Source organism: Strix uralensis, chromosome 14 (assembly GCF_047716275.1).
Source record: "Strix uralensis isolate ZFMK-TIS-50842 chromosome 14, bStrUra1, whole genome shotgun sequence".
NCBI lineage: Eukaryota > Metazoa > Chordata > Aves > Strigiformes > Strigidae > Strix > Strix uralensis.
In genome coordinates this window covers 22,243,245-22,257,439 of record NC_133985.1, presented here as the reverse complement: position 1 = coordinate 22,257,439, position 14,195 = coordinate 22,243,245, and the positions used below count along the sequence as shown (strand labels likewise).

The 14,195-nt window shown below is 52.9% G+C and overlaps 1 protein-coding gene across 1 annotated transcript in view; it reads right to left on the bottom strand.

Moving 5' to 3' along the window:
* Positions 1–7,750: 7,750 nt before the first annotated feature.
* Positions 7,751–14,195, bottom strand: part of PDLIM4 (PDZ and LIM domain 4) — a 53,371-nt gene continuing 46,926 nt past the window's right edge. The window contains exons 6-7 of the mRNA XM_074883866.1: positions 11,462–11,582; positions 7,751–10,516 (exon numbers count right to left, since the gene is read on the bottom strand). Coding sequence (XP_074739967.1) covers positions 10,312–10,516; positions 11,462–11,582 — 326 coding nt within the window. The 3' untranslated portion in view covers positions 7,751–10,311. The remainder of the gene's footprint in view (positions 10,517–11,461; positions 11,583–14,195) is intronic.

Genomic DNA, 14,195 nt, shown 5'->3' with positions numbered 1-14,195 from the left:
GGCCCGGCCCCCCCCTTCCCCCCCGCGGAGGCGGCGCGTCCCGCCGGGCCCCCCCGGCTCCGCTCCGGGGGTGTGTGGGGGGGATGCTGCGGTCCCGCCGCCCCGCAGCATCCCCGGGGCCGGGGGGGCACCTGGGCCCCCGCGTTTGCCCCGCAGCTGCGAAGCTTTCCGAGGAGGCTTTTTCCGGTTTGGTTTTTTGTTTGTTTGGGTTCTTTTGGGGTTTTTTTGGTTTGTTTTGGGTTTTGGTTTTGGTTTTTTAAGGGTGTTTTTGTTTTGGGTTTTTTGTTTTCGTTTGTTTGTTTTCAGGTTTTTTTGGTGGTTTCTTTTTTCTTTATCGAGAATATTTCACAAATTTATTTCAGGTTGCATCCAGGGCTGTGCCAGTACCAGCAGCTCAGCATCCGCGCCCGGCCCGGAGCCTGCTGGGCCGGGATGGAACGAGCTGGCCTGGCAGCTGCTGCCGGTAAAGATTGGGGGCCCAGGGATGGTTGTCTGGGGTAGCCCCAACCCCCCTGAGCCCTTGCTGGACCCCTGAATCCAGCCCCTTCTAGAACCCAAAGCAGTTTCCTCCTGTGCTGCTGTGGGAAGATGGACGGACGCCACCGCACAGCTCGGCGAGAGCTGGGCAAAGCCCAGGGTCACACTGATGGTCACTAGATCGGAAACTGGATCAGTTATCGATCAAGGAACGAGCTGGGGGTCTGCAGGAGCACAGCGGGGGGGCAGCAGGGTGCCTGCCCCCCGGCCAGGCGGGCAGAGCTGGGGGCAGGAGGGATGCCAGCCCTCCTACACAGGGCACGGTGGAAAATAAGCACCAGGCGCAGCTTTAGAAATCAAACGTGCTCACAGCCCCTGAAAATCTGCCATTATCTGCAGCCTGGGTTTTTTTCCTAGTGGTGTTTACGCAGCAGACAAGGTCAGCAGCATCTGCTGGGAAGGAGCCTGTAGCAGCTCTGGCTTCGGGAGAGGAGCTTTTTATATTCTTGTTTCCTAACTGTTAACCATTATCGCTTTGCATGTGACTCTTGCCTTCGCCTGGAGCTGGGTGTGTAGATAGCTGGTAAGGCCACTGCAGGAATCTGAGCGACACTGTCATCTTTGGAAATAACTCTGGGGGCGGTGAGAAGCACGATGGTGTTTAAAATACGCCCAGTGCTTGATGTGCTTGAGTGACAGAGCTCCCCGGAGGTGTACGGCCGGGTGCCCGCTCGGGGAACGGAGCTGAGGATGCCTGTGCCGGCAGTGGGTGAGGGCAGGCTGAGAGGCATCCTGCCAGCAGAGACGAGCCGAGGGTTCTGTGGGGTGGAGGCACAGACCAGGGAGGAGAAGCAGATGGCAGCAGCGTTTATCCAGGCTGGGCAGAAATCCACTGCTACTCGGGATAAGGGATGGAGAGCCGATGTCGTGCAGGAAATGGGGAAGGTTTAGATCCCTCCTGCTTGGAGAGAGGCTGGAGGTGGCACCTCGATGCCGGGCTGGAGCCACCCCGCAGCCCAAGCTGACCCTGGTGATAAGAGCAGGGCTGGGGCTGATTCAGGCAGATCAGGGCTTGCAGGCAGCAGCCGTTGCCCTGCCCTGCCCTGCCTCGGGGCAGCGCAAGAACCGCAGTGAAGGCAGACAACGCATGCCTGCTCCCGTGAGGACATAAGGAATTGGGAATGTATTGTCTTCAGCATTAATGTTAATGCAATCTTAGTAATTATTCAGTCAACAGTAATAACAGCAATAATTTGCAGGGCTCATAAATAAGTGGTTAGACTGCAAATTTAGCACATCAAAAGTAAGCGGTAGACACGTACAACATGCTCGGGTTTATCTGGTTTGCGGATGAATCCTTAATGTATTCTAAATTTCCTCTGTTCAACATGAAAACACCATGGGGTTTTCTCTTATATGGTGAATCCACATCAATTAGTAGTTATGGAAATACCTTTTGTTGTAGCCAGCTCTGCCGCAGCACCACTGGCTGCCACATAGAACCGTTCTAGCCCGGAGCGATGCCACTCTACTGCCAGCTTTTGCTCCCCAGACTGCAAACCCCGCTTACGCTCCAACGGGACGCTTCAACCCAGGCATGGAGATTGTGGAAACCACACGGAATTAGTGGCTGGTGAATGGCTCAGGCAGTCGTGGAGTAAATTCCCTGTAGAGGCAGGACTGGTCCTAGTTCTCCCAAATGACCCCTCCAAAAATGGTCAGTGCATTTCACTGCAGCCTTCTCAAACACGCTTTCAGCTATTAGACAAGAGCAGCGTGTGGGAAATGAGGTGGGAGAGATTCCTGTAAAGTGAAATCAGATGCTGAGTTGCCGGCAGAGCAAAGGAGGAGTACCTCTGTCCCGGGGGGAGAAGGAGCGAGTCTTTGAAGAGCTGAGAAACCACCTCTTGTGCAAATATTTCTTGTGCAAACAGATTTTTCTAACATGGCCTGGGGGAGGAGGTGGCACCGAGGAGCTGCTGTGATGGTGCAAGCTGCCCGACGGCCATGGAGCAGCTCGGCTCCTGCTCGTGTGCTCATGTCACATCACCCCCCCCCGCCCCGTGTGACACTGCTGCCTGGCACGGCCGTCACCATCGCTCCTGGGTGCGATCTTAGACTGGCTCTTAGGAAGGATTTCTTTGCAGAAGGGGTTGTTGGGCGTTGGAATGGGCTGCCCAGGGCAGGGGGGGAGTCCCCATCCCTGGAGGGGTTGAAGAGTCGGGTTGACCCAGCGCTGAGGGATCTGGTGGAGTTGGGAACGGTCAGGGTGAGGTTCATGGTTGGACTGGAGGAGCTTCAAGGTCTTTTCCAACCTGGATGATTCTGTGATTCTGTGGGCTGCTCCGGGTTAGGGTGGTCACAGCAGCTCTGCTTTTTCTCTTCTGCTTGGGCAAGGCCCCTCTCAAGGGATCCTCTGCCTCAGTGGGACTACTGTGTCACCTCCCAGTAGCCATCTCCAGAGCTGGGAATTCAAAAAACCCGTGACCGTTTTGAGTTGTGTAATTCTGCGCTGTTTGCGTAGCACGCAGATCGAGTGGAAGCTTGCTTATCAACGGGGCAAAGCCAAATCCGGTTTGTAAGTGTGTTTTCTGAGTCTGCAGAGTGTCCCCTGAGGGGCTCCATGCCCAGGGACTGGACATGTGCCCCCTGGCCGGAGCATGGCACCACCCTGCTCTGCCCAAAGCCCTGGGTTTACCCTCCTGCCCGCCCCAGAGCCACTGAGCGCATCCATCAGAGCCACATCCCACTGGATTGACGACATCTGGGAAAAAAAAAAAGATCTTTAGCAACTCCCGAAAAGGCTCATGACTCATTTCAGCCTTGCTGCTCTCTCAGCAGTGCACTTATCCATGGAGCAGCGCTGAGAATTGCCTGGTGCAAGGCTCACCTGAAACCATATTAATTTACGGGACGTAGAGCTTTTAAGGGCAGTTGTGGCCATCACTTCCCAGTTCCTGGCAGTGGCGTGTGAACTCTCCCCCTCCCAAGCAGAGCTGGGCAGACCAGTACTCAGCGTGATTATTTTTCAGGCAATTTTCAGGTATTTGTGGTAGGAATCCTGTAAAAGAGATAGAGCCAGGGTGCCTGTAGCACGCGTGTGAGGATTAGGATAACCCCCCCAAAACGCATCTGCTTGAGTGGAGTCAGCTTTCCCAAGACCATCCACCACTCACCAAGGGCTTCAGCCCCTCAGTCTTTGGGTCAGGGCACAGCGACGTGGGTCAGAGCTGCATCAGGGCAAGGAAAGACAAAGGGTCTTTGCCAGAGAAGGGCTGGGATATCTGACGGCACGCAAATATACCCAGGGGACAGGCTCAAACCCATCGTTGTGGCTTAAAACTGCCTCTCCCAGCCCAGCCTTTGCCAGAGATTTCTTAGAAGCGCAGACCTCTGGGGTGGATTTAGCTGTTCCCACCCAGAAACCACCCCACAACACTGGGAATCCTCCCAGACCGGCCCTGAAGAGTGGTGGTGAGTGGAGTTAATTCCAGTTGGTAGCTGGTCACAAGTGGTGTTCCCCAGGGCTCGGTACTGGGGCCAGTTCTGTTTAATAATTCTGTTTAATATATCAATGATCTGGATGAGGGGATCAAGGCACTCTCAGTAAGTTTGCAGATGACACCCAGTTGGGCCGGAGCGTTGATCTGCTGGAGGGTAAAAAGGCTCTACAGAGGGGTCTGGACAGGCTGGATTGATGGGCCCAGGCCAATCATATGAGGTTCAACAAGGCTGAGTTGTTCAACAAGGCCTGAGGTTCAACCCGGCGGTCCTGCTCTTGGGTCACAACAACCCCACACAGCGCCACAGGCTTGGGGAGAGCGGCTGGAAAACTGCCCAGAGGAGAAGGACTTGGGGGGGTGGCCAACAGCGGCTGGATGTGAGCTGCAGTGTGCCCAGGTGGCCAAGAAAGCCAATGGTATCCCAGCTTGTGTCAGGAATAATGTGGCCAGCAGGGACAGGGAAGGGATTTTACCCCTGTGCTCAGTACTGGCGAGGGCGCACCTCAAATACGGGGTTCAGCTTTGGGCCTCTCACCACAGGAAAGACACTGGGGGGCTGGAGTGTGTCCAGAGAAGGGCAACGGAGCTGGTGCAGGGTCTGGAGCACAGGTCTGATGGGGAGCGGCTGAGGGAACTGGGGGGGTTTAGTCTGGAGAAGAGGAGGCTGAGGGGAGACCTCATGGCCCTCTACAACTCCCTGAAAGGAGGTTGGAGTGAGGTGGGGGTTCGTCTCTTCTCCCAAGTAACAAATAACATGACAAGAGGAAACGGCCTCATGTTGTGCCAGGGGAGGTTTAGGTTGAATATTAGGAAATATTTCTTCCCCCAAAGGGTTGTCAAGCCCTGGAATGGGCTGTCCAGGGTCAGGGTGGAGTCATCATCCCTAGGGGGATTTAAAAGCCGTGTAGGTGTGGTGCTTAGGGACGTGGGTTAGTGGTGGCCTTGGCAGTGCTGGGTTAATGGTTGGACTCGGTTGATCTTAAAGGTCTTTTCCAACCTAAACGATTCTATGATTCTTCTCCCATCGTGCCTGAAGCCGCTGGATATTTCAGTTTCCATCACTAGATGGTGCAGGAGACAGGCACAGCGCCCGGCAGGGCTGGGCTGGAGCTCGGCCTGCACCCACACCCCTGCACCCCAAGCACCCCATCTGCCCCTCAGGTACCCCCATGCACCCCCTACACACCCTATATAGCCCCAGGCACCCCCCTTTATCACTCTCTACCCTATGCATTCCTCCGCCCATCCAGATGTTCGGAAAGGCCCTGGGACACACTGCCTGGGGAGCTGGGACTCTCCTGATTCCTGATCATTACAGATCTATCCTGAGGACTGATTAGATACTCCCAGGAGGGACACGGGTGGGTGGTGGGGCCTGGAGACAGGAGCAGGGACTGGGTGGCCTCCTGAGGTCCCCTCCAGCCGGCTTTTCCAAGGACGGTACTCAGTGTCCTTTGGGTGACCATGGCCACTTGAGTCTCCTCTAAGTCAATCAGACGCTCACCACTGGCCTCCTGGCACCCCTCAGGTTTGGGAGTGGAGAACTGACATGTTTCTTCTTCAAAAAAAAGTAGTTGTTTTCCTTAATAAAGCTAAAAGCCTGAAGAGTGCTTGAGCAAGTGTCTTTGCTCAGCAAGAGAGTGACCCCGTGCACATTAACTGCCCAAAGCAGCAGCTGCTGGCCCCCGCCCAGGCCCTCTCCACCAGCTCTTCTTGCACGAAGAAACTGCTTTAGGACTACATAAAAATTCAAAATATTTAAATATCCTGGTGTGAGAAGCTGCTCCCAGGCTGGGGGAGCTCGGTGGGTGTTTCCTGACAGCCTGTGCTTTCCTGGGGAGAAACAAAGAGGCAAAATAACTTGCAGATAAGTTCCCTTACAGTCAGGAGCAGTTTTGTGTGTTTTAGTGTATGTGTGGGGAAGAATTTTTTCCCTGAAGTAAGTAAAATAGCCTCTTTCAGACTTGAGAAAGAGAGGAGAGGGAACTTTTCCAAAGAGCCTCTTTCCCTCTACCTCCCCTCCTATGGCACAAGGACTTTTATCCTAATACAAATGGACCAGCTGAGCTTTTTTTAAGGTCCCTGGGGCAGCCATCCAGTAACAAAAGCAAAGTTAAACAACTCCAAACAAAAGCAGCAGAAGAAAGGGGGTGTGGTGATGGAAATAACGCCTGGCTAAGTAGGAAACTTTAATGATGATACATGGAAAAAGTTAAACAATTAGAACTTGAATCATTTGGCCTCGGTCCCACCTCATTTAGTTAATAAACGGTGCCCTTCACCGTGTTTGATCTCATGTGTCTTTTTTTTCCAAAGCAGAGAGGAGCCCAGAGGAGGATCCCGGGGTTGGGCAGGTCAGACAGTGGCTGCTGCATGGGCCGGGGCTGCCACAGGGACTGGGGGGGTGGGGGTGGGAGGGTGTCTCAAAGGGACCCCAGGGCTGCCCAGACCCCCTGTGTCCCCCTCTTCAGTCTCACAGCTGGGGATCTCCCCACCGAGCTCAGCTGTGGGGCTGAGCCTCACAGCACCAGTGCCCAGGGCAGAGGGGCCGGGGATCGCGGTGGCTATAACATATAAACGTATCTGACAGACCTTCAAGGGTGAATGGAAAAAATCACTAATTGGAGAGTCATAAGCGTGTTAATTACTTGAATATGTGCTGTAATTAGACAGGGAGTTACACAGACCCAAACTGTATGGAAATCTTCCATGCCACATGTGGATCCTCAGAGGCTTTGTCTTTCTAAATATATTAAGCACATACAAGCAACAATTTCAAGATATGAACGCTGTCCAAATAAAACCTTTTAGATTAAATATCTGTTGGAGGCACTTAACTCACATTACTTCTGACTTTCCCACATAGCAGTGAATCCAATACCAATCAAGTATTAAAACCAGGCCTATGGAGATCTAGCTCCATAAACAAACATCCCTCTACGCTACAGCTGCGAAACCCCAGCGAGCTGCCCTCACCCCCCATCCCCGGGTTCCTACCACCCAGCGGGTTTCTGCAGGTCGAGCGTTAATAATGACGGGGGTGGGACAGGGCTTTTGGGACCGGCTTTGCCCCCACCATGTGGTTTTGTCCCCGCCATGCGGGTGTCACAGCTCTGGGCTCCCTGTGCTGGCTTACGGAGGCTGAGCCTGAGCAGCGGGGCAGCCAGCGCGGTGCAAGGGGATTTTCAGGAGCGCAGTTTGCTTATGGCTGTACCGTGGGTCACATCTCCCTCGGGGACAAGGGTGTTTTCCAGCTTGGGTGCTGCCTGGATCACTCCAATGACGACGGGGCAGGTGACATCCCCAACTCCGCAGAGCTGCAGCTCCTGGTCTGGCGAGAGCCTGGGCCCTCAGGTGGGAGAAGGTACCCTTGGAGCAGCACCGTGGCTGGTTAAACGCTGCTAATTAAATTAATTCATTGGCCTTATGCAGGGGTAAAGGTGGTAAAGCTCTGGACCATCACAGGATGAGCTGGGTCACACCAGCGGAGAGAACCCGCGGGCGTTCAGGTCACAGGCAGAGACACGATGGCCCTGCCCCTCTCTGCGCCCAGGGAGGTCTCATGAGTTTAAAAACACACAGGTCAAACCTCAAACAAGGCTCTCGATGCACAACGCCATGAGAAGTGCAGCGCTCCGTCTTCGAGATGCTTTTTAAAGTTTATCCAGGGTCCTTATCTGGATGCTGAGGGACCCCCAAACATACGGGTACTGCCACGGGAGAGCCCCAGCTGGGCACCGGGCCAAGGCCAAGCTAAGTAACACGAGACATAAAACTGACAATACAATTTTATTTTATATTTCATAAACGGCGCCCTCCCCACGTTTTACAGAGTTAAGCAGCGTTACCTGTGGCAGGGAGGCTTGCTTGTCGCAGCTCCTACAGACCCCGTAACGTGAACGAGGTGGCCTGAACCCGGGAATCAACGTGCCCCGGGATGGGGTTGTTCGAGGCAGCTCCGGCTTCAAGCTCCATGGGGGGGATCAAATGAGTTGATTACTCCTAAAAAAGGGTATCATGAAACAACTGCGAGGAAAAATTGATTTGTGGGAATTTCGTTTTGAATTAAAAGAAAAGCCTCATACCCAGCACTCCCAGTGCTGTACTGGTGCAGCAGCTGGGTGAGACCACCAAGGATGTCCCACCAGCAGCCTGCTCAGGTGTTCAAAATAAGGGCAATGAAATAATTTATGAATTTCTAAGGTGTCCCCTGTGCCAGGGCTGCCAGACGCCTGGCATCGCTGCAGGACACAACTGTCGACATGGAGGGACAAGACAGGAGACAAGAGCTGCAGAGAGTGGCAGCTACAACCATCTGCTGTGGAAAATGGGAAAAGCCCCCTGGGCCATTCATGTTGTGAGTTTTCCATTGCTCAGCCAAGCTGGATTCAGTCCTGGGTTTGGGTGATGCCTGAACTTTCACGCTACAGGCACTGGAGCTGAGCCCAGCAACATGCGAGGTTAATGGAGGAATTCAGAACAAATGTTTCTGACAATGACAAACTAACGAGCTCCAAGCAGAGGCCTGCAAACAAGGGCAGTAACGCTTCCCACCTGATTATTGTTAGTCCCCTCCTCATTCACAGTTGTCCCAAGTATTTCCCTTCAGATGGTCCAACCTACCAAGCAAGGCTGTGCAAATACAAGAAAAACGAGGCTCAGCGCTGTGATACAAATTTCCACGTTTCTTGCACTTTAAATAATTAAAAATCCTGATGGCAGAAGGAGGGGGAGGAGGATGTTCTGGTGCTGGCAGGAAGGCACATGGCCAGCATCTCTGTGGCTGCGAGGTGGTACCCAGCTGGGACATATGCTCGGGCAGCCCAGCCCTGCTGGGAGGCTGCCGGGCACCGGGCAGGAGCAGCTTCAAGCCCTATAAAGCACCACATGAAGAGGTCTAGATGAAGCCCGGTAACACCCTAAAATCCTTACTCCCTTCTGGGGTGCAGAACCTGTAGGAAGAAATTGCATGCTCAGCTCCCAGCCCTCCTCCAGTCCCAGATTTCTCAGACCCCCGTTACGGAGAGCCAGAAGTGCTTTGGCCATCGCCCCATCTCTATTTTCCTTTTCCACAGAAGGGAAGCGAGCACAGACGTTTCTTTTTCTCCCCCACATCCTCCCTCTCTCAAGTGAGGAGGAGGAAGGAGGCTGTCACAAAGCAGAAGTAACCTCGTGGTACCAAACACACAGCTCCTACCACCACGTGCGGTGGCACCCAGCAGCTGGGTGACTAAACTCTCTCTCCTCCAAACACTAACACAAATAAAACATTTCTCCAACAAAGCAACATCCCAAGATCCTCAAAAACTTTTCCCCGTCAGATAAAGTGGACGACAGGTCTGAAAGCGCAGCCTTGGGGCACGGGTATAAATCCAAAGCCACTGCCCTCTGGACTCGGGGCTCACCGCCTCTCCCGTTACTTCCTAAGTGCCTGGAGGGATTTTATTGCCACCTCCTTGCTGGGAGGCAGACCCGGATGGCAGCAGTCTGGGGATCTAGAAATAAAAGACTACAAAAATATAGCAAAAATTGGGGAAGAGTCAGAACGGCCAAAGCAAGGACAGAGGTGGGAGCATAGGAAGGGGGCATAGTCAAGGTGGGCTCTGCGCTATTTCAGTGTCCTTTGAAGGTGTGCTCGGGCAATCGGGTGACAGAACAACTGAATTAAGAGTGAAAGAAGAAATAAAAAAGCCTGGACGCAGTGTGGAGATCTCTCGGGGAACTCGGATTGGTCCGTGTCAGCCTCAAACTGCAGTGCCCTGATCCAGGGAATTTCACAGCAAATACTGTTTTAAGAAACTGTCCTTCCTTGGCACATCTGCTGGGATGGGGCTGAGCCAGGGACCCACCAGTACCACATCCCAGACTCGTCAGGGGGTCGGTTTATCACTGGGGCAGCCGGAGGGCAGGACATTAAGGTCAGGATAAAGGAGTTAGCTTCTTTTGTTAAAGTGCCTTATTTTCTTTGAGCTTTTAAAACATCTTCCTCACTTTTTCAGAAGAGGGGAGCAAAAAAAAGGAATACTGGTTTTATATGAAACAGAGTAGAGAATTAATCAGTATTTACACAGATCTTGGATACGGTTATGGCACAGACTAATAACCCAACACAGCAACCCAAAAAGCAGAGTGTCAAAAAGAAGGGAAAAACTTGTTCATATGCTTTCAACACCATCCCCTGGAGATCCCAAGTGTAAACGGTTTTATCTAGGAAAAGGCATTTTAACTTGGGCTTTGGTAATCGGGGTTGATTACAGCCACATTGCGCAGCCGGCGGGGAGGACGTGGGTGGGCGCGCGGCCGCCCGACCTCTCCAGAGCACAGCCTGGGTTTAGACAAGTTCAACTTTAGCGTTTGGATAAACAGCCACCACGTCATATCCCTCAGGGGGCTTAACCCTCTCCTTCGCGTGTGTCTCGCAGTACAGCTGCTCTTCGATGAAGAAATACCCTCTCTGCTTCAGGTTGAGGCCACAGTCGTCGCACATGAAGCACTCGGGGTGGTAGAGCTTGTCCCGAGCTTTGACAATCGTGCCCCTGGTGAGAGATGGGGAGAGCTCGGGTGAGATGGAGAAACGACGAGTGTAAACAGCTTTTCCTGCTGCCTTGAGTAAAATGGAATAAGGAAAGCAGCGTGTAGGGGCACGTAAGGGTGTTATTGTGGGCTCCCATCCCAACATCTCAGCCCACCCAACGCTGCCGCCCCGCTCCACCGTATTTCTGCGGGAAGGGATGCTCCGTTCCCGTTTGTCCTTACCCCCCGCAGCACCGCTCCACGGCTCGATGCAAAGCAGAGCCTTAAATATCTACGCTCAGCCTGGATCTGAATGTCGGGAGCCAGCATCCCCCGAGCGCTCTGGCAGGGCTGGGGCTGCACACACAGGCACCGCGGCTTTTGGAGCCGAGACCTTCAGCTCCCAGCCCCAGTGACAACACGGTCACAGGCGTTTGCAGAGCAGAGTCTCAGCCAGCAAATCTGGCTTGAGCAGAATGTAAATTACAACAGAACATAAATTACAACACGACGGAGCAAAAAAACGCCCACATTCTCTGAAATCAGACTCAACATCCATCCGTCGGAGAGGAACTCTTCAAACAAACACACACAAATAATCTGCAGACCGTTTCTACTTGACCCTCGACGCGTTTCTCCCTCCGTAAGGCAGCGAAAGAGTGTGAGCGCCGCCGGTGCTATTCATAGTCCCCGGGCAGTTACTACGATAAGCAGGGCAGAAACCATCCCATGAATCATCCCCGTTTTGCTGCAAGATTCCCTTAAAAGGGGCAATCCAAACCGTATTCCTCAATTCCAGGTTTATATACGGTTAGCAAAAGCCAGGAAGGGATTCAAGGCATTCTGCTGTAAACGCAAGGTATTCTGCTGGAAATTCGAACCCACGTGTCTGGCAGGACCCGGCCCAGCCGCGTCCCCGCGTTCCCGTCCCCACCGACCCGGAGGCTCCGGTGAGACGCGACACTCACACGATCCCGTTCCCGCAGCGGGTGCACTCGGGGAGCATCTGCAGCCCGGACATGGCGCCGCCGAGCTTTGACACCGGGGACTTGATGTTTCGGGGGTTGCTCAGTTTGTCGAGTTTTTCACCTGCCAAGAATTTTAAACAGACACAGATTGAGAACTTGTCCTTTCAAGACTTTTTATTTTTTTTTCCTCATTTTTTTTTTTCTTAAGAAATCAGAGTCACTGCGTGTCACAACAGAATCTGCAACTTGCTTGTAAGGAAGTAAAAAGCAAACAGTGAGACCAACTATCTCAAAAATCACAGGGCATTCAGGTTCACAGATGGCGGCAGGACACTGTGCTGACCCTCTGCTCACCCTAACGAAGCACGGACGGTGGCAGAAGCCCTTGGCTGCATCAGCAGACGATCTCTCCCTGTACTGTGACAGCACCAACTCAGTACATACACCCTGTCAAAAGGCAAAGCAGCCTTAATCTAGAGGTGAGAGGTGAATTTGGCTGAAATACTATTTAGTGAGTTAAGACAGATAAACAGCAAAAATCTCAGAAAAGCTCCAGAAAGAAGAGGTTGTATCACACCAACATTTCAGGTGCACTTGGTAGATCCACTATTAGTCAAGGAGACAAAGATGAAAGCCTTTTGGAGAATTTGGCAAATTAAAACAAACAATAATAGAATTACATGGATTTTTCTTCTTAGAACACTCATTTAATCTCAAATAATCTAAAATAAAACACTGTGATAGAAGATAAGCTCTTCTGGGGCACCAAGCCTCCTTTCATAAAGGTCCAAAGACAGGAAAGGAAGAAATGAAAATTCTGTGCATACGAACAATATCACGGCAAAGTTTTCGGTGTTGCAGCCCCCCTCCCTATACATCATCTATCACCTGCCCTCGTACTTTCGACAATACAGACATGCTTCTTGCCAACCACTGGGACACTTCAAAGCTTCCAGTATTCACCGTGTGGTTTTTCACGGCTCACAACTGTCTGGTCTTTTGGGTATATATTGATCTGTGGTTCCTCTGTGATGGCCTACGGTTATAGAAAGGAAAAGCTCATGAAAAAGGACGATGTATTTCAGCCCAGCAGTTGACAGAGTTTGGGAACGCAGCAGAGGAGCTCTTGGATGAACAAGCCATTCTTCAGCATTTGGAATTCCTCCGCTCCCTGAGCTTCCAGGGTATTTCAGCCCCATGGTCAATGTTAAACGTGTGCTGAAAGCCTGAGGTGCCCAGGAGGTCTCAGCAGGGGCCCAGGCTCGTTCTGACCCAGGTGTCTGTACACACTGCGCCCGTTTTGGATACTTCCACTTGGATCTTGCTCTGAAGATCCCCCCACACTCCAGGAACTTTCCTAAAGTGAATTGTTAGTACATGGAACTGGTGTGTCACGGCCAGCGGTCGCTCACTGATCCCGTGTGGGAGCTTCCTTCCACGGAGAGACCCCCCGCTCGCCCCTCCGGCACATCTCGGGAGTGCCCGCTGGCTCGGCTGGGGAGGAGGGAGCATGCCCGAGCCCAACACCCCGGGGTTACCCTGGGGATGCGCAGGCACCCTCGCACAGCAGAGCCCGTCTCCAGCCGTGGCTCTGATCCAGAGACCGATGCTGCCAAGGGTTCTAGCCAAGCCAGTTTGGGACTAATTTCCCACCAAACCCCACTTTTCCAAGATATAACATGGTGTTTGGAGATGCTGAGAGCCTCGATATGTCTGAGACTGCCTGCCCAGGAGCGGACAGGGGCTGCTCCACTCCGGGGCTCCTCCAGGCACTTGGCTGGCTCCAGCCAAGTTCACCCATCGAGTCTTTCCGCTGCCTTGCTGGGAATAAACAGAAACAACTGCTCAAGCTGTTGGCTTCCCTCAGCGTGAGATATGGCGTGCTTGGACTAGACACGCTCCTCTGCCAGCATTTAACAGTTAAGCTGTCACAGTCTCTCAGACAAAGCGCTTGGATAAGCTGCTTAAAGGCGGCGGGGAGGGGGGAGAAGAGATTTTACAGCAAAACAAGCCCTGCAGAGAGGGTTGCTTCCCATCTTCCCAAACGACGGATTATTTCCTTCTATTTACCAGCCCACAGTCTCATTGTAATTTATGGTCCTCAGCAAGGCAGTGGGATGCCTTAGCTCCACAACCATCGCCGTCCCCACGTGTGGCCCCAGTGCTCATCCTTCCCGCACCTACGGAGGCAACCACGGCGATTCCTCCAGCCTCCGCCAGATCCTCAGCACAAAGCTTTGCTCCTTAAGGGTGTGGGATGGGGCTGGCGACACTGAAGGAAATACAGCTTCCAGTAGAAACACCTTCCATATGAAACAGGTCGTCATCTGAGACACGCAGCTCCTCAGGAGAGGAGATCTTGACTTTAAAAGGAAAACACACAGCAGGCTCAGGGGCCAAAATGTGTAATTTTAGGCTTAAGGAAAAAGGAGCAGGGGTGGAAGCTGTAAAACAACGCTCCCAGGGATTTAAACCGTGCTGAAGCATCACAGAGCTTTATGCCAGGAGAGATGCTTTTCATGTAATTTCTCATCCATTATGAAATAAACACTGATAGCATTGTAATGACCAAGGCACGAGCGAGACCATGCCTGCAGACAGTCCCACATCCCCTCTGCCTGCACAGCACAGCTGAGAGGGAAAGGGTGGGTGGCAGAGCCCTGGGAGGTGACACCTCCAGCCTGCCACCACGCTGCCTGGTACCCCTCAGCATCACCTCAGCCCCAGGCTCCAA